Source organism: Hippopotamus amphibius, chromosome 5, assembly GCF_030028045.1.
Source record: "Hippopotamus amphibius kiboko isolate mHipAmp2 chromosome 5, mHipAmp2.hap2, whole genome shotgun sequence".
Classification (NCBI taxonomy): Eukaryota; Metazoa; Chordata; class Mammalia; order Artiodactyla; family Hippopotamidae; genus Hippopotamus; species Hippopotamus amphibius.
The window spans coordinates 37295361-37316344 of NC_080190.1; the positions used below are offsets into that span (position 1 = coordinate 37295361).

Below are 20984 nucleotides of genomic sequence, written 5' to 3' on the forward strand. Positions count from 1 at the left end.
GCCCACATGCCACAACTACTGAAGCCCGCATGCCTAGAGCCCGCGCTGCAAAACAAAAGCCCCAGCAATGAGAAGCCCAAAGAGTAGCCCCTGCTTGCCACAGAGAAAGCCTGCGCACAGCAACGAAGACCCTACGCAGCCAAAAATAAAAAATAAATAAAATAACTACAAACAAAACAAAACTACTGATATAATAGTATATAAGTTAAGCAGAGGGAGAATAGCTGAAGGGGGGATTAAAAAAGTGTCCCAGGTTATCTTAGAAAGAACATGGGCTTTAGAGCTGAATACAGGTCTACTACTCATTAGCTGCAAGACTGAGCAAGTGACTTAGCTCTTAAGATTCCACACCCACAAACAAAGATAATCTCTATACCCTCACTTCCCTCCCTCATCCCCTCCAAACTGCTTCAAGGTTACTGTAAGGCTAAAATGAAATTGAGTACATAAAGTATCCACTTTGGTGCACAAAACAGGCATTACACTAGAACTTACAGGAATTACTTTCATTGAAACAAGAAAAAAAGTTCATGTTGGCAAAAACACAAAAAGTAGGTGAAATCCTGGCCTAAGTGGGTATAAAAATGGACAGGTGAAAAACTTGTTAGGACTTCCACAGATATGATCAATAATTAGAACACTGATTCTCAAACTTGTGTGTGCTTCAGAATCACCTGGAGGGCTTGTTAAACACAGATGGCTGGATGTACTTCCAGAGTGTCTGTTTCTGTAATTCTGGGGTGAGGCCCAATAATTTGCATTTCTAACAAGTTTCCAGGTAATGCTAAGGCTGTTGGTTATTAGTCAAAGGGGACAAAGTTTCAGTTATACAAGATGAGTAAGTCCTAGAGATCTACTGTACAGGATAGTGCCTACAGTTAACAATACTGTGTTGTTCACTTAAAAATTTGCTAGGAGGGTAGATTTCACGTTGTATTCTTATCACAATAACGATAATAAAAAACAAGAGGGTGAGAGAAAACTTTTGGAGGTGATGGATAAGGTTTATGGCATTGATGTGGTGATGTTTCATGGGTGTATACTTATCTCTAAACTTATCAAATGATACACATTAAATACATACAGCTTTTTTACATCAACCACACCTTAATAGAGTGATTTTAAAAAAACCAACAATGAATTAAAGTATGCATATCCTAAAAAAAATCTCTGAGCATATTCTTTCAGTAAAATTTTTAAAAATCAAAAACCTAAAATTGTTCACATTAAAGAAAACTATAAACAATAACTGCTTATAATTTTCACAACATTTAAAAATCAGGTAAAAGTCAACTATTACAATTTAAAAAAGAAACAAGAAAAAAATTCATACCACTGGTATCCCAATGAGAAAATTCTGAAAATAAATTCAAAGTTAATTCTTAGAATACTCATTGTTTTAAAAGTTAAAATCTAGAGAAACAAAACAAAACAAAACAAAACAAAATGTGGTAGTTTTAAAAGAACAAGTGTAATCCCAAACTTCTGATAGACAGATGACAAAAAAGAATACTTACAGGTATGGAGGCATTCCGTCACTGTAGTTGGCTTGATCAGATACCCTTTACAGATATAGCAGGTGATGTAAGGATTGAAATCTTTCACCAAGTGTTTCCTTTGGGTAGCCATTCGTGGTTAGGCAGGACTGGCTCTAGTAGTTCAGGCAAACAGGGGTATTAAGTGGATGAAAGTCTGATCCCAGGAGCTGGTGTGGAGTTCCCAAATGGATGTCCCGAGGCATGAGAACTAACATCCAGACTTCTCAAGAGATCGCTGGTCATCACTCCTTTTGGTGATTCTGCTTTCCCATATCTTCTTCCACAATAATTTTAAAAAGATGAGAGAAAAAGGTGTCAAATTCCTTGTACTGTATTAATATCAGTATATTAGCAGCAAGTATTACATGTTCCAAACTGGGTGAAGAGGTGAATAGAACATTTCCCTCACTGTGACATTAATTTGTAAACCTGCTATGATTAATTCAGAATGACAAATACATCCAATCCTGTGGCCTCAACCATCACCTCTATACAAATGACACCTGAGGCTATTAACTCTGATTTTGATATCTGTACCTCTTCAGTAATGCATTTTAACTATTTGCTTGACTGCTCTATTAGGAGTTCCTGCCAACACAAGCTGAAAGATTCAAAATTGAAGTCATTACCCTCCCTATCAAAATGTTCCCTATTTCCATTCTGTACTCCACACCTAGCTGGTAATCAAATCAAATGGATGTCCTTTCCACTCCATCCACAGCCACCCTACCTGAATATTACCTCTCCACCTGAAGCCCAACTTATAGTCTACCAAGTTTATTTCATTCTACCACATTTGGATCCTCTTCTCAAAGAATGTCAGTGTCTCCTCTTTACTCCATAACAGAGAAACATTTAAATTTCTCAGCTTGTCATATAAGACTCTCCACAGGCTGACCTTAACAAACTGTTCAATGCTCAGGCAAACTGAAAGGGTGGCTCTTGCCATAGTCCATTCTGCAGGTCCTATGTCCTCCACCCAAAGAGCCCTTCTGCTCCTCTAACTAGAGCCTATCTATTCTTCAAAACCCTTCTCCAAAGCTATCCTCAGTGTAATCTCTCCCTGTTCTTTTACCCCTTAATTCTCTCCTGTTACATTTTCCTTCTGTTTTTTTAAAATTTTATTTATTTATTATTTTTTTGGGGGTACACCAAGTTCAATCATCTGTTTTTACACACATATCCCCGTATTCCCTCCCTCCCTCGACTCCCCCCCCCACCCTCCCCGTTTCCTTCTATTTTGATTTGTAGTTACTCAAATCTTAATCTCCTCTATTAGAGTGCAAAATCTTAAAAAGACACCAGTCACATTTAGAAAACGTATAGCCTGGGCCATGTTACTTATCTTCTCTAAGTCTTAGGGTTTTTTAAACTGTAAAATGAAAACAAGAATGCCAGCCTCCTGCAGCTGTGACCATTAAATGAGACAATATACATATATGTAGCACACTGTAAAAACTGAATGTCATTAAAACTTTTAACTTTTTTTCCCCCAGAAACTTCTAGCATGGCTTGTACGTATGGTTACTTTAAAAAGTTTTAAAGGTCTTACAGCAAACGGGTCCTCTTAGAGAACACAAGACACACAAAAATTGTGGATTTCCTAAGTTACTTCTTCAAACAAAAACTTTTATCCTATCTCAGCTGTTAACTCATAGGTTAAGTATAAAGCAACCGGACAGGTAAAAGGCATTGTTCCATCTTCCGTCGACAGACACACCGCCACTCAGAATGTGCACGGAATGGGTTCTGCAAGTAATCATCCTACCCGCTTAGGAAACCGTGTCGAGGGTGTAACAGAAAGCATAATTATCAGACAGGGGGTCTGGGTTCTGGTCCTTGGCCCTGTATGACCTCCAGCAAAGCACCTGATATCCGTGCCTGGGTCTCTGCTTCCTCCTCTATGTACTGGGACTAACGGCGCGGCCTTTCTCACAGGTTTGCCACTAAGCTCCAAAGTCAGAGAAAGTCCTCTGGAAGCGGACATGCACAGTCCCTACCCGGGGCGGCATTAAGATCTTCAGCCACGGAGCCCTTGTCACCAAGACGGTTAAAGGAAGCAAGTGACGGGGCGGGGGCAGAAGGAAACTTTTCCGCGTCCTCCGGCAGGACCCGACAGCACCGCCCCGAGCGGGGCGAGCACCAGCCTCCCCGCCCGCCCGGCAGGTGCGCGGGCCAGGGCCCGGCGGACGCGCCGCTCGAGCCGGGCCGGGCCGGGCCGGGCCGCGCCGGGGCTGCGCCGGGGCGGACGCGCCGCCTCTCCCTCTCCGCCCCCGAGCGCGCGGGGCGACCTCGAAAGCCCCCGGGCCCCGGCCGGCCGCCCCCGCCGGGCTCTCCCGGCTCCAGGCGGGGCCGGCCGCGGCAGGTGCCTGGAGGTGCCGCGCCGGCTCCCGGCGCAAACTTGGGCGGGGAGAGCGAGGGTGGCCGGAGTCCCGGCCCCTCCGCCGCTCTCCAGCCCGCGGGGTACCTACCCTGCGGCCGCCGCCACCGCCGCTCCTCGCCGCCAGCGCGCCGGCCTCGGAGGGAAGGAAAGTGAAAGAGAAACAGCGCCCGCCGCGGCCTGGCCGGTCCCCGCGCCCTGTCCGCCCTCCCCCTGCAGGCGGGAGCGCGCCGGCTCCGCGGGGCCACTCGGCTCGGGCCCGATAGGGCGCAGCGGGCCTCGGGACCCAGGGCCGGAGCCGCCTCCAAGGGCAACTCCACCCCCTTCCAACCGCCGGCGCTGCCGGCTGGCCCCGCCCCCCACCGCCCCGCCCGCAGGCCCCGCCCCCCGCCGCCCCGCCCGCCGTCGCCACGCCCGCCTGCCCGCGCCCCTCGCAGGTGCCCCGGCCGCCCCGCCGCCCTGGTTCCAGGGCGACGGTAGATCTGACCAAATTTTATCTCAGTTCTTCTTCTCCTCACCACCAACCCCTCCCAGTTGTTTTCATCATAACAATGTCTGGCCATGGTCGGTGCTGAGAATGAGTCACCCTGCGAAATTGTCTACTCAGCTGCATCTTCCCCAAACTAGCCACACGTGGGCTGCGGCGGGTCGAAGACCTCTTGATTTGCACCTTATTTAAGAACCACTAAGGAACTTGTTACAGGGGATGGGGAATGGGGTGGGGGGGTGGGAGGGACGTGGGTCTGGATTTCTGGACCATTGACAACTGTAAGCAAAAAGCGGGAGAACGGTGGGGGTGGGGGTGTTGGTGGAAAGGTGGAGTTCTTACTGTTTGCAAGTTTCAAAACAAACAAACAAAAAACCCCAGTTCTCTTTCTAGTGGACTTTGAGAACTACAAGAACAAAAAATTTATTCAAAAGCATACATTAAAGGATTCCTCAAAGTCATTCAATCCTAATATACTACATTCCACAAAATTACAAATTTCTACGACAATCAGTATTTTGCTAAACATAAATTAGACTTGGTTCTTTGTTGCTTAGAAGACTGCAATCCAGTCATTCTAAAATAGTCAAATCAGTGAGGTCTCCACCAGTAAAACAAAAGTTCAAAAGAACGTCCCAAAGGGTATCTGCCAAGGGGAACTTTCAATCTTGTGTGTTAGAAAGCGGAAAAGGTGCTGCAATTATATCATCTTTGCTTCTGGAGAAGTGAGAGCAGTGATGGCTAGGGAGCTGGCAGTAATGCAGAGTGGGCAGGGGGAAATTAATGCAAAGTACTTGCTTTACCTCCAATTAACATGAGTCACCTTACTTACTACCAGAGTGGAGATGGTCCTAGTGGCAAACCAATGAACCCAATGACCACTCATCTAGCAGCATACAAATGTTCAAAGATCCATTTGAAATTTAAAATACACCAAGAAGGACTTCCCTGGTGGCCCAGTGGTTAAGACTCTGCCTGCCAATGCAGGGGACATGGGTTTGAGTCCTGGTCTGGGAAGATCCTACATGTCGCGGAGTAACTAAGCCCATGCCCCACAACTACTGAGCCCACATGCCACAACTACTGAAGCCCATGAGCCTAGAGCCCATGCTCTGCAACAAGAGAAGCCACCACAATGAGAAGCCCATGCACCACAAGGAAGAGTAGCCTCCTCTGCTCGCCACAACTAGAGAAAGCCTGCGTGCAGCAACGAAGACCCAACACAGCCAATAAATAAATAATAAAATTTTAAAAAAGAATAAAAATAAAATATAGCAAGTAGACAAGATAGCTTTTAAAAATATCCAATTTATAATTAAACTTAGGTAAAGTGGACAAAACCTTTAAAAATTACCATTTTTAACATTATAGCAGGGATTCCTAGGTGGTGCAGTGGTTAAGAATCCGCCTGACAATGCAGAGGTCACGGGTTCGATCCCAGCTCCAGGAAGATCCCACATGCCACGGAGCAACTAAGCCCGTGTGCCAAAAAAAAAAAAAAACATTATAGCAGGAGCAATACATTTTCTGAAAGTTTTCAAGGACCATATTTTCATAGTCCTCATAAGAACCATTTTGCAAAAGTATACATGCCAATTTTCAAGCTGGGATCTACTTCAGTAAGTCCCAGCAATCACAATGAGCACAGAAAACAAGTCCAGTAAAATGACTTTATAGCTACAGGACTACTCTCCAGATGTTTCATCTTGGAAACTAACTAAACATATCAATATGTGAAAAGTCACCCTATTTCTAGTGCATTTAAAATACGCAGAGGAAGATATTGCTGTATCTACTACAACCTGTAAACACTATGACTTATTTTCCTGATTTGCATCTGAAGCTATTTTAGATGTATTTTTAAAGAACAACACTTAATGAAGTCCAGGAGGCTTAAGTGTGACTGGTGATCAACGCTAATGGGGTTAATTGGGCATTCCCTGAGGACATGAGCTTGAAGCTGGACATCAGGAGGATCTACATTAGTAACAGAGGGAGGGGTCACAAATACGCGACAGAGCAGTACCTGAAGGCAGTCGTGGAGGTGGGGTTGTCATAATGAAGCTGCACGTGGTGGGCTTGCAAGAATGACAGAGAATGATATGCCTTTGTAAGAAAATCTGTGCTTTGTGTCCCAAGAAACAGCATGCTTTGTAGTAAAGTCTTCAGTAGTTTCTCCTCTCCCCCTCTCCAGCTACCACCCCACCTTGCCCATTCCAAGAAAAAAAAAATGCACACACACACAAAAGAGAAAACAAAACAAACAAAAACTCAAACATTTGTCTGGTTAAAAAAAATAAAAGAAATGCGAGAGGGAATGTTAAGAAGGGGCAAGTTTCCTGACTCATGTATAAGTTCTGAGGGTTTAAACACTGGACTTTTAGCTGCTGTGTTGCATCTCCTCCCTTGGGGACCGCTTTCTAGAAACTCACCCCTTAGTCCCTTGGTTCTGACTGTGGGGACTGGAACAAACCATAGAAGCCTCAGTATGAGGGGGTGGCTCTGATAAAAATCTCCAAAACCAGTGGGACCTTCAAGTAAACAAAAGCCTGGGAGCAACTAGATACACAGGACCAGGAAAGAGAAAAGGCAGATAAAAGAATCATAGCTGAGAGTCCCCTTATCACTAATCTACCTGAGCTTTCTCATTTTACAGATGCAGAAAGCAAAATTCTGGGAAGTGGCAAATTCATAATCACAGAGTTCATTTCGGTAAAGCCAAGACCAAAACAAAGCTACCAGTTCCATATTATTTATGTCTTAAGAGACCATCTCAAACCCAAGAATTTAAGGTAAGAAAAAGATTAACTTAAAAGAAAACAAAGGAACAAAACGAGGGAAGAATAAATGGAGGGAGGGAAATAACTACAGAGTACTTATGAGTGAACTGGCCAGTGGTGATTTCCCATCAAAGAAGCAAAATCCCACAGTGATAAATTGTTTCATTTGATCATTGATCCAGATTCTTCCAGGAAACCACAATTGGCTCTTGACAACCCCTGGCACTACTTGGAGCTATCTGCATACCTAACAAACGCTTTCATTACTTTATACTTTATGTCTAGATTTTTATTTCAATTAAGGCTGGGCCACGGATGGGTAATTCTGTACTGAAAAGTTCACATTCCTTCCTTGCCTAATAAATAAATCATCGATGAACAGACATTTAATAGCATAACATTTTTAAAAGTTACATCTTTACATTTCCCTGAAATATTAAATGACTCTTCCATTACTGTAAATTATTTTATATACCTAAGGATGCTATTTAAGCTTTTAACATAGAATATCTCTAACATAAAACTACCCATATCTCTAACATAAAAACTAATCTAAAAGTCATCCTACAGAGATTTTAGAAAATATTAAAATTTAAAGTGTCCTACTGGGCCTAAATGTATTTATTTTATGGCCATGGATATTATAGCTCAAAACCTATAACTGCCTAAAATCAATGATGGAGGAATGGGAGGGAACAGAGAACTGAAGGACTTCCAATCACCCTTGACTATGTATCTTCTTCGCTTACTTACTCCTCCCTTGTAATCAATAATTCTCAAGGGCTCTCTCTGCTAAATCTTTTCAATTTTTCTACTTAACCTACCCTAGGTCAGATCACCATCATCTCTACCCGCCATTATTTCAATGAACTCTTAAGCAGTCTCCCTATGGCTCTTCTCTATCACACCATCCTCCACAGCACAGCCAGAGGACCCTTTCTAACTGACAATTCGACCATGCTGCTCCCTGTCTTAAAAAAAAAAAAACCCTTGTTCTTAAGATAAAGCCCAAATACTTAATAAGCCCATCCCAGATCCCTGTCACTTCTACAGCCTCTCCATTGAACTCCATACTGCAGCCATAATGAACCTTTTAAACCTCTAGCTAGAGATGGGTGTTCTTTCAAATGAGCATCCTGTCCCAATCCCATCCCAATCCCCTCTCCACGCTGCTAAATCTGCCCAACCTTATTTATTCTTTGGATATCTGATGATCTCAAAGGCCATGTTCTCAGGCATCTCAAGGTAGCTGAGGAGCCTCTTTGATATACATACACTATATATATATATATATAGTATGAATATGTAGGGCAACTCATCCTTATTCTCTCAAGTCCCACGTTATACTGTCTTGTTTAGCTGGTTAGTTTGTCTGAACCTCCTGCTAGTGTGTAAGCCCAGAGGATCCATCGCTTGACTGTGCATCCCCAGCAGAGTGGATGACAAACAGTAATCATTCAAATAAATATTGACTGGAAAACTAAACAACTGCACACACTCTAAGACATTCTGTGTATTCTGGGGGGGGGGGGGGGGGATTTCTTCTTGGAGGGATTCTTACAAAGGATACATTAATCCCTGCCCTCAGGGATTACTACTTAAAATCACACCAGGGAGTAGAGACTTATCCACAAGAAACAATTACGAAGCAATACATCAAATTTATTAATAAAGTGTTAAATGAAAGAGAATCAAATGATAAAAACTCCAGTTGAAAGAAGTATCAATACTATGGGTGGTCGAGAAACTAGCCCTTTTTGTTTAAGATTCTGCCAGTTACAAAGACAGCAAGGTAAAACGTCAAAAGCTATGGGTATGAAAAACAAATGAGAAAGCCAAAGGAAAAAAAGAGAATCAAGTCAAAATACTAAAAGTGAGTACAGATAAATAGCATTAGGGATAGAGACAAGATTAGTCTGCTAACGACTGTGCAACTAGCTAAATAAATATTTTAAAGTGCTTTAGATACATTATGCTAAAGAGACAAACCAACCAAGTTTTCTTTTCTCCCTTGAGAGGCAGAAAAAACTGGCTGTATTTTCTTTATTGTGATGTCAACAGTTGGCTGGAGCAAGTTAAGACTTATACTGGAAGAACAGAGAATGCAACTAAAATAGGTACAGATTATAAGGAAAAACTGGATTTACTCCAATCATCAGGGCTACCGTATTTTAAAATATCAGTACAGAAACACAATTGTTATTTTGAGAGGTCAGATTAAATCCCTGAAGATCATAAATGGACTAATGACTTAAATGCAGAAACTCAGAATATTCCATCAAATATGAATGTAGATGATTCTATGTTAGAAGTGATTATAGAAAAGTTAGGAAAAAAATATTCTATCAAAAAAAAAATATGAAATTCAACTGGGGCAAATGCTATATAGAAATTTAGTGACATCAACATTCAAATACCAGAGAAAAGTAGGAACATGAATTGAAAAAGTCCTAACTTTACAGGTAGCTGTGGTTTAGAAGAAAGGACACGTACCCAGAGTCAAGAGAACCAGGCTTTTAGTAAGGGCAAGTCCCTTAATTTCCCTTGACTTCACTTTCTTCCTATGAGAATTGAGACTAATATTCTCTTAATCACGGGCCTACAAGGAAAATTTTCTTTTATACATGTGCATTGTTGTAATGAGCATATATAAGATTAAATAAGTGAGAAATTTTTTAATAAATTGTAAACTGTAGGGACTTTCTTGGTGGTCCAGTGGTAAAGAATCCACCTTCCAGGGCTTCCTAGGTGGCGCAGCAGTTAAGAATCCGCCTGCCAACTCAGGGAACACGGGTTCGATCCCTGCTCCAGGAAGATCCCACATGCCGTGGAGCAACTAAGCCAGTGTGCCACAACTACTGAGCCTGCGCTTTAGAGCCCATGAGCCACAACTATTGAGCTCATGTGCTGTAACTACTGAAGCCCACGCACCTAGAGCCTGTGCTCCACAACCAGAGAAGCCAGGGCAATGAGGAGCCCGTGCACCACAATGAAGAGTAGCCCCCACTTGCCGCAACTAAAGAAAGCCCGCGCATAGCAAAAGGAGACCCAACACAGCCAATAAAATAAATAAATAAATAAATAAATAAATAAATAAATAAATAAATAAATAAATAAATAAAAGAAAAAAAGAATTCACCTTCCACTGTAGGGGACATGGGTTCGATCCCTGGCCAGGGAACTAAGATCCCACATGCCGCGGGGCAACTAAGCCCATGCACCACAACTACAAGCTCGAGCACCTCAACTAGAGAGCCTGACTACTGCAAACTACAGAGCCCATGTGCTCTGGAACCTGCGCGCCACAACTACAGAAGAGAAAACCTGCACGCTACAACTAGAGAGAAGCCCGTGTGCCATAACAAAAGATCCCGCATGCCTCAACGAAGATCCTGGGTGCTGCAACTAAGACCTGATGCAAGCAAAAAATAAATAAATAAAAAAATAAACATTAAAAAAAATTGTAAACTGTAAAGGACTGCAAAAATATAAAGTATAAGTAAGAATTTTGTGGACCACCAGCAGTGGCATAGTACCTAGTAATCCTGTCCCACCCAACAGAGGTCCTGATAGTAAGATATACCCAAGAATGTTTGTAGAATGAATGAGACACTCCTGGCAGGGCAATGGAACCAGGACATAGCTTAAAGTAAGGCGTGCAATGGTCAGAAAGCACTCCTTCCTCGGAACTCAATACTCAACATGCTCAATTTCTAAAAACAAGATGGGGAAACCTGAATACCTCACTGAGCAATTCAAAGTTGTACAAAGAAAACTAGTTCCACAAAAATGCGTAATAATTTGGGTTAGTTCAACATTGTAAAAGTGGGATATTAAATCTTTATTCACTCCCCTTGAATGAAGGGGTAGCAAAAATGTTTTCCATTAAAATGCAAATTCTTCAGACAGGGTCATAATTAAGCCCTTATGAACCATCTCGAGCTATCTGTTCTCAGCTAACAAGCATTAGTAGGATTCCTAGTCCATAGGCACGGAGAACAGACAGGAAGGACATGAGGCTCCAGTTATGAGTTAACACTTTAGCAGGGTATTAACTATAATGCTTCGCTGGCTGGGAGGCTGGGGAGCCAGCAGGAGGAAGGAAAGCAGATCTGAAAGAGGAGGATGCCAAACCACCAGACAGTCTTCTCTCTTGTGCTTCACAATTTCCATCTTGGACCAAACACAAAAACAAAAAAACCTTTTGAAAACAAAAGGCAAATTAGTGTCTTCACACTGTCTTCAACTAATCAAAGACTTAATGACTAAGATACTGATTAATTTTTGTCCAGGTTTGCAGAAGAGCTAAGAGAAAACTGGCCTAAATTAAAGCTGTGGAGGGAGGGGTGGGATTAGCTATAGTATTAGATAGGCATTCTTAATTCTTGAACTTCAGGGTGATAAACCCTATAATAGTCTCAGAAGCTGTGATAACTTGCTCTTGATAGTTCAAGAAGAGAGAAACTGTATTTGTCTTCAACGGTTCCTTCATTTCTGTCTGTTGAAAAGGGTTCTCCCGGATGACCAGAAAAACTCCTGCCAGTTATCTATCCTTCCTTTGATACCTTCTTGATGAGAAGCTGAAAAAAGCATCTTTGATTAGATGATGAACGAGAATACAAGATGGCTGCATACAAAACAGTTAACAGAGTGTAAACCCCATGAGGGCCAGGACTTTATCATTATTGCTGTATCCTGTGAATCAACTCTAAAACATAATATGGGACTTTCTTGGTGGTCTAGTGGTTAAGACTCTGCACTTCCTCTGCAGGGGGCACGGGTTTGATCCCTGGTCAGAGTTAAGATCCCACATGTCACACAGTTTGGCCAAAAAAAAAAAAAAAAAAAAGTCTACAACATATTAGGCTCTCATTAAATATTTGTTGAATGAAGGAATGTATAAACGAATAAACAAATTCTGACTTCACAGCCACATTCAAATTCTGGCACAATCTCATACTAGCTCTGATTTCTAGGGCAAAGAACTATTTTCTGCCTCAGTTTTCTCACTGCTTAAATGGATATAATAAAAGTACATATCTCAAAGGAGTTTTTATGAGGATTATATGAGATAATACAAGTAATGCACTTAGTGCATAGTAAGCTAACAAACACTTGCTGAATTAACTTCAAGAATTTCATATCTGGAAAAAACAGTGAAACACAGGACATAATTTAAGGCCGGATGAGAAACAAATACTGAAGGCAAATGCCTTCACACAATTTATCTGCTTTTAGGATGTACATGGAGGTAACAGTTAGTCACCTAACTTTCCTGCCAGGTGCCCTTCCTCCTCCTACAAGAATTTTAAAATAAAATTACTCTCTAAGTGGTAAAAGTGTAAAATGTGAAAATCATGGCTTAAATTACTCATCAAGATGAAATCAAGAAATAGGATGTATAACAGTATAGAGTGTTATGAACATTTAAAACTTCAACTAAGTGACCTGCATATAGTCTCAGATATTAAGAAAAGTTGATCAGCTTACCCTGGTCCAAGACAAGTGGTGAATCAGTCAGGGACCAGGCTAGGATCTTCCTGTTTCTGTAAAGCATAGTTCCCTCAATTAAAAAGTTATGGAGGGGCTTCCTAGGTGGCGCAGTGGTTAAGAATCCGCCTGCCAATGCAGAGGTCACGGGTTCGATCCCAGCTCCAGGAGGATCCCACATGCCGCGGAGCAACTAAGCCCGTGTGCCAAAAAAAAAAAAAAAAAAAAAGTTATGGATAAGCTAGTCACAAAGGACGAATATTGTATTTTTCCACTTATATGAGGTACCTAGAGTAGTCAAATTCATAGAGACAGAAAGCAGAATGGGGACTGCCAGGGGCTTGGGGTGGGGCGGGGCGGGGGGGGGGGTTGCCATAGGAAGAAAAAGTTATTGTTTAATGGGTAAACGGTTTCAGTTTGGGAAGATGAAAAAGTTCTGGAGCTGGATGGCGGTGATGGCAGTACAACAATATGAATGTACTTAACGCCACAGAACTGTACACTTAAAAATGGTTAAATGGTAAAAATCTGTTATGTTTATTTTATCACAATTTTTTAAAAGTTCTGTGAAAAAAAATCTTCCTTTTTTTAAAAAGGACAAAGAAATCAGCAAACAGTAAGACCCTTGGCAAGTCACTTCATGAGCCTTGATCTGCCTGTCTAGAAAACCGCTTTAGACTTGGGATACATCACCTCTAGTGGGCCTTGAAGATCTTCAATTATATGGCTGTACAACTTGGGAGCATTACCTAGAGTGAACTGCATCTTTAATGGGTCAGGCGGGAACATTTTAGGCCTTGTGGGCCACACAACTCTGCTCATGTAGGACAAAGGCTGCCAAATACAGTATGTAAACAAATGGCTGTAGCTATGTTCCAACAAAACTTCACTAAAGAAACAGGCAGAGAACTTCCCTGGTGGTCCAGTGGTTAAGACTCTGTGCTCCCAACACAGGGAGCCCGAGTTTGATCCCTGGTCAGGGAACTAGATCCCGCATGCCACAACTAAGGATCCTGTGTGCTGCAACTAAGACCTGATGCAGCCAAATAAATAAATAAATATTAAAAACAAAACAAAAAGAAACCAGCAGTGAGTCAGATTTGGCCCTTGCGCTGTAGTTTGCCAGCTCCTGACCTAGAGAATATCTCTGTGAACATGCATAAGTGATAGCAATGAAAAACGTCCCTGTATCCCAGGGTTGAAAGCTTCTATAGTTGCAGTAAGCTTTTGATGATAGTCTCAAACCAAAATGCTTTTAGTGCAACATCTTAATCTAACTTTAAGATTTCTATATTCCAGGCAATGAGTAGGCTATAGTGGCTTAACTACCAGCGGGGGGTCATCCTCATACCTGTCCTCACCATCAAGCAGTGAGGGAGTCAGAAACGATCTTTCATTCTTCTTTGTAAAGGTCTGCATAATCTGATATTTCTCCTGAGTCATGATGGAGAAAGAGCACCAACAAAAAGAAAAGGAATATGAAACAAAAACATTCTCTCCTGTTTGCCAAAGAGCAGGCTGAGTCCAGCACCTCTGACTTCAAAACACAAAATCGTCCTGGTGGCCTTTAAAGAGAAAGTATTTCCCCATACTACCTGGGATACTAGAGTGCTGACCTAAGAGAAAACACAGGGCTTCAAGGGGTAAGCCTTCTGCTTACATACTGATGGACAATGCTGCAAGCCTGACCCGGGGAAGCCATGCTGGAGTATGTGTACATGTCATCTCCAGCCTCACTTTGGCCTGCACCCTGGTCTCAGAAGACACCCCAAAGGACAGGGTGGTGAGTGTTCACCTTCCCATCTCCTTTGCCCTTTGAAGGACAGCAGCTGCAACAAGAGAGAGCACGTTTGAAATAAGAATACTGCATCTTTGGGAACCAGATCTGGCCTCACAGCCTAAGGAGAAGGATGGATGCTTCTATTTCTACAGATGCTAAACAAAGAAATTTACACAGCCCAAGGACAGATGATATTCTCCCCTTCTAGCTTTTTGGATGAGTGTTACAAGTAAATCAAGAAAAATCTGTGTACAGGGGAAAAGAGTTTCAAAGTACTTTTTCACACAAGTCATCAAGACTGAGGACCATTCACTACTATACTGTTGAATTACAAAAGGGGAGGCTTTGACATTAGATCATGTGAATGTTGGCATTTTTAATTTACTAAATTAAGAACACTGCAGAAAAGTCCAAGGAAGATAGGCAATTACATGTATTCATTTATGCTTTTAAAAGGTAACTAAGGTAACTTTTGTCAAGAATTGTTCTTGATTTGAACAACTTACAAGGATATTTCACTTCCTAAAATTTAAGAAGGATGATACTTATCACAAATACTGACAAGGAAGTTAATTGGGACTTGAGGATTATAAATTAGTAGATCACCATTTCCTTTACAGTATTTCCTGAACAATTTGTTCTTTAACCCTCTTTACCAACGAAGTCTGAAGTTTTAGGTGAAGTACTCATTTCTACTGGAAAAGGAAAGAATTTCTGTGATTAGAAACTGAATTTATTAGCGTAGGAACAAATACTTCTATGAAATCTTTGTCATATAAGTTAATTCACTTTAGAAGTATCCAACAATAAACACCAGTCATTAATAAAACTGAATAAACAGAATCTAAGGGTTTTTTTTTTTTTTTGCTTTTGCTTTTCTTTTTTAAGCTCTTTATTGGAATATAATTGCTTTACACTCTTGTACCAGCTTTTGAGGTACACCAAAGTCAATCAACTGTATTTATACATATATCCCCTCCCTCCCGTGACTCCCTCCCACCCTCCCTGTCCCGGCCCTCTAAGGCATCACCCATCATCGAGTTGATCTCCCTTTGTTATTCAGCAACTTCCCACTAGCTAGCTATTTTACAGTTGGTCAGAATCTAACTTTTTAAAGTTGACATTTATAATACCCATACTCAACAACATGAACATTTCACACTTTTGTACTTTATTAACTTCATTATTTTAATATGCCACAAGATATTTACATGTTAAATATCTGCACAGATTTCTTCTAAATGCCTCTTATGAGTTGAATTGTGTGCCCCCAAAAGATATATATAAAAGTCTTCACCCCTGGAATCTGTGAATGTGACTTTATTTGGAGAAAAGGTCTTTGAAGGTATAATCAAGTTACAGTGAGGTCATACTAGAGTAGTTGGGCTCTTTATTTAATAGGACTAGTATCCTTATAGGAATAGGAGACAGACAAACAGTGAGGACATCAAGTGAAGACACAGATGTCCAGAGAGAAGATGGCCATAAGATGACAGCAGCAGACACTGGAGTAGCAGCATCAGAACTGCACATTGTAGGGGAGGGGAAATTCTCTCCAGGGATGTGTCCACCAGAAGGGACTACAACTCAGCTACCACTGGGTTAAAGAATTTAAGGACATGGATCAAATTTAGGATCATGGCTAAAGGAAATGAGAGAGAATTTGTCTAGGCACATATAGAAGGATTTAAAAACAAACAAACAAGGAAACAAAAAACCTAGCACTAAGAATCCAGTTGAACTGGATACCATATTTCTATTAGTACTGAGTTGCAGACAGCGATGATAGACAAACAGATGAGTGGACTGACCAAAAGGCTAACACATGTGGACTCACATGTGGTATAGGAATGGAGCTGAAAGAAAGCTAAGCAAGGGTGATTACATTAGGGTCTGAGGAAGGCAAGGATGGAAAGGGGTCAACTGAACTAAATAGGAAGGGAGGAGTAGTGAATCTCCATTCATATTCATGTAATTTTCCCAAGTATATAAGCCAGAATATGGTTATTTTAAAAACAATTTATACTGCACTTAATTCTAGATATTCTTTTCAATCAGTTCAAAGGAATCTGATATAGATTAATTTTTAGACTATCTGGCATACAACTAACTTGTGCTATATATAGCCAAATAGTTACAGAGATTATTTGATACAAACATAAACATACACGTACACACATATGTACTCACACAAAAGCATGGTATAGTTTAAAGACTGCATGGGCTAAGAACCAGAGAGATGTATTTCTTCAAACATTAGAGTCATACTCACTTTTAACTGATCATCTTTTTTATGTCTTATAAGACACAAATATCATCAAGACTGATTAACAACTGATGGTGGCAGTCAATATCTGGCATTATATTTCGAGTGCTATACCAGAACTACTAGCATTTGTAAACCTTGACCCTGGAAACCATTTAAACTGCACATAAGAACACTCTGTACCACATATGGTATAATCTATAATATTCAGAATCAAAATATAGACAAGTAGCACTTAGGAACTAAAACTTACTGTAATACACAAAAATGTGCTATTTCTTCATGTAGTGTAATCCCCATGCTGTAGGTTTTTTCTTACAGTTTCTACCATGAATATAGGACTGAAGTGCAACTTATTAATATCTTTATAAAGACAGACGACATCAAGCTTAGTAAAAACGCAAACTTCCTACTACATTGATAAATTCAACTTACTTTCAGCAAAAATTTTTAGAGTTAAAAGAAAGACTTCAAGAAAATGTATGAAACGGAATTCTTGTTTTTATGTAGGGAGCTGCCTTCCATTTTCTTACCCACCCAAAGTGTAAAGACAACAAACAGAAGTAGCACGCATGAGTTACCACAGTTAGACACTACACTCCTTGCGGGGATGTTCATAGTTATTTTCCATTTTGATTTATTCACATTCAGTTCTCTATCTCATCCCTGTCAGCACAGCAGCCTCTGGGTACACAATATAAAATATTAACCAAGGGGAAAAAAGGAAAAGCAAACAAACTTCTAGTAACTTCTGGCCCAATCATTCATTTCCTCTAACCAACCAGCGTTAAGAGGTCTCTGTGGCTGTTAAGGGACATCGCCAGTTACTCTGACCAGATCATTCCTAAATGACTGTCAAGGCTGACCATCCCTAAAAATCTGTGAAATGGAGATGTGGTGGAAACAGAATGGCCTCACTCAACACGTCATCCTCTATGCTTTCCTGTGCCTTCTTGCACATAAAGGCTGGAATTCGGTTGATACCTTTACAATCCTATCTCAGACTCCATCTAGGCAAAAGGCAACTCCACCAACTCTCCTCAAGCTTCACTCAACCTATCCTGCGGGTCAGAGTCAGCTTTCTGAAGGCAATGCTTCTCTCCCTTGGTCAACAACGAATAATGTAGTGAGCTCCACCAAGTACCCAGCACCATGCTAAGCACTTTATGATTATGAGTTCCTTTATTCCTTACAGCAACCCTGCGAGATAAACAAAATCACTGTCCTCATCTAACAAATGAAACCATGACACAGGGAGTTTGCATGACAACCGGGACCATACAGCTCACAATGGATGGAGGCAGGCGTGGAACCCAGCAGGGCAGTTCTAGGACTGCCCTGGTGCTGCTGGACCACCTTCCACACCACTTTGCTCTGCATAAGCATAGCGCCTCTGGGGCCTGGAACCAGACAAGCTTCATCCCCCTAGCTCTACTCTCTCCAACACAGCACCTCTCCTCCACAGCTGGAGTGGGCAAACACGATGTGAACACCAGCCTCTAACCTTGGCTTATTTATACTGCTCCCCATCAAATGGAATGCTCTATTTCCTCCTCCTCCTCTTCATCATCCAGGAAGGCCAGCTGCAATTCTACATCTTCTCAAACTGTTCCTTCTTTCAGCCTTCCCACCTCACCTGAGTCTCTTTTTTCTGAGAACTGCTGGAGACCTGTACAGCTGATATTTAACGAGTTTTGGATGAGTATTTATGTTTGGTGTTTATGTGGTCTACCAGGTCAGGTGGCAAGCCCCTTGGAGGCAGGGACAGACAGGACTCAACACAGGTCTGTGAACCGAGCGGATGCTCCATACGTGCTGACTGAAGTTATAACAACCCACAGCAATACAGTGAGTAAAATGAATGCAGCACACCGTCATGAACGCCTGGGAAATCATCTTAAGACTTTTGGGGTGAAAGTAAAGGCACACATAACTTCCAGAGTATTCCTCAACTGAACAACCAATTCCCCCAGCCGATCGTGCCAACTAAGCAGGCATTTTTGTGTTTAGATATCACCAGTCTACGCATATGTGAGAGTGTAAACAGCCAGGGACTGACACTCAGGCAGTGTTCAAACACAGCATTGGAAACAGAATGAGGCATCCCAGTTTGTTGGAATCAAAATGACGTTTTGAAAAACCAGATAAGATGGGAAATGAAAATAAAATACACCCAGTCGCCATTCTTTCTTGCTCTGGATCATTTACTTAACAAACACGTCCTAGCACCTACACATTAAACACTGTTCAGGGCACCTACAGAGGCTTTTGTGAAGCAGCTCATCTGTCTGAGAATTGTTCAATGTAATGAGCTACTTGTTCTTTTACAATTTGAGTGAGGGGAAACTTTATCACCCGAATTCAAACAATTTTCAGATGTTACAAAGATACACAGAGATCTGGGTCAGAATCTGAAGCATTTCTGATTGTCAGTGATTTTTTTAAAGAGTAACTCACAGAAGAGGGAAAGAGAGGAACCAAACAGCAGAAAGCAGGTGTGGTCTAACGGGTGCCAGGTGTCTAGCACGAGGCACCGAGACAGGCTTCCTGCTTTCCACAGGGCCTTGGCACCCAGCCACGGCCAAGCCCCTGAGTACCCTAACAGTGGCCCGCACAGACCGCAGGGTCTGCCGGCCCCGTGCTTCTATGGCAACCACTGAACCTCTGTGGGACAATCATCTCTTACTGGGCTAAGCTAATTATACAGCTTGATATAAGAAATCTTCAGGTGGCATCCTCTAACAAAGAACACTTAAAGGGTAGCTATCTGTTGATGTATCTTACTAGCAGTTTGCCAGATTAGCTTTTAGATGTAATGTTTTCATAGTGTGGCTACATTAAACATCCTTCTGTAACGCACACATTGCTCAGAGAGGGAGAATAAAATCCCTACTAACTCCATACAGTTCAGGGAGCATGTAAGCATGTACTGTGAGCATGTGAGGAATCACAAGAACCATGGCACTTTCTGGCAGAGAAGGGGGCTCTGGCAGCAGGTAAATTCCTTGCAATAAGGGGAAGAGGGCCTAGCACCCCTCAGCAAGGAGGTGGGGGCCTGCCTCCCAGAAAGAAGAGGAAGTGAAGGGAGAGGATATAGGGATATAGGAAGTTGTACACCGCTCATAAGTGAGAAAGTGCCCAAGCTTTTCTGAAGTCTACTACTATTATCACCTGTTTCCTTAAATGTGAGAAACAGCAAAAGATACAAATGGTAGAGATTCAAACGATCAAAAACAAACACTCACTTTGGAAATCTTCTGAATCCTGTTAAACGAGTTGCCATGTACACACTGGTTCCACACTCACTCATTCCCCAAGGCTGATTAGTACCTGCTAAACTAGGATGACAATAACTTGATAACAGCAGGTATCTCAGTTCAGGGCACTAGAACAAAATACCATAAACTGGATGGCTTATAAATAACAGAAGCTTATTTCTCACAGTTCTGGAGGTTGGAAGTCTGAGATCAGGATGGCACCATGGTTGGGTGCTGGTGAGAACCCTCTTCTGTTTTGCAGGTGGCCAATCATAGTTGTATCCTCATGTGCGCAAAGAACAGCGCAGAGGAAGCAAGCTCTCTCGTGATTCTTTGGCCATGTCACAAGGCATGTGAGATTTTGGTTCCCTGACCAGCAATCAAACCCAAGACCCCTGCAGTGGAAGCCCAGAGCCCTAACCACTGGACCACCAGGGGAGTCCCATCTCTCATGATTCTTATAAAGGCACTAATCCACTCATAAGAGATCCACCCTTAGAACTTCATCTAATCTATCCTTCCTCCCTCCCTCCCTCCCTCCCTTCCTTTCCTCTCTCCCTCCTTCTTTCCCTTCCTCCCTTTCTTCCCTCCCTTCCTTTCTTCCTTCCTTCCCTTCTTTCTTTCTTTCTTGGCTGCGTTGGGTCTTTGTCCCCACACGAGGGCTTTCTCTAGTTGTGGCAAGCAGGGACTACTCATTGTTGCGGTGCATGGGCTTCTCATTGCCAGGGCTCCTCTTGTGGCGGAGTATGGGCTCTAGGCACACGAGCTTCAGTAGCTGCAGCATGCAGGCTCAGTAGTTGTGGTGCATGGGCTTAGTTGCTCTGTGGCATGTGGGATCTTCCCGGCCCAGAGATGGAACTCATGTCCCCTGCACTGGCAGGCAGATTCTTAACCACTGTGCCACCAGGGAAGTCCTCATCTAATCTTAATTCGCTCCCAAAGGGCCATCCTTTTAACACCATCATGTGGTTGGTGGGTGGGGGCGGGCTGTGGGCCTGAGATACAA

General features: G+C 42.2%; 1 protein-coding gene across 6 annotated transcripts in view; it reads right to left on the reverse strand.

Moving 5' to 3' along the window:
- Positions 1-20984, reverse strand: part of PCGF5 (polycomb group ring finger 5) — a 118084-nt gene that overhangs the window by 59729 nt on the left and 37371 nt on the right. For 2 of the 6 annotated variants that reach the window (XM_057734513.1, XM_057734515.1), the window contains exon 2: positions 1518-1812. In XM_057734513.1, coding sequence (XP_057590496.1) covers positions 1518-1629 — 112 coding nt within the window. In that variant the 5' untranslated portion in view covers positions 1630-1812. Of the gene's footprint in view, positions 1-1517; positions 1816-4009; positions 4177-20984 lie in introns of those variants that run through there. The other 4 variants (XM_057734517.1, XM_057734516.1, XM_057734512.1 and 1 more) reach the window with 4 other exon arrangements.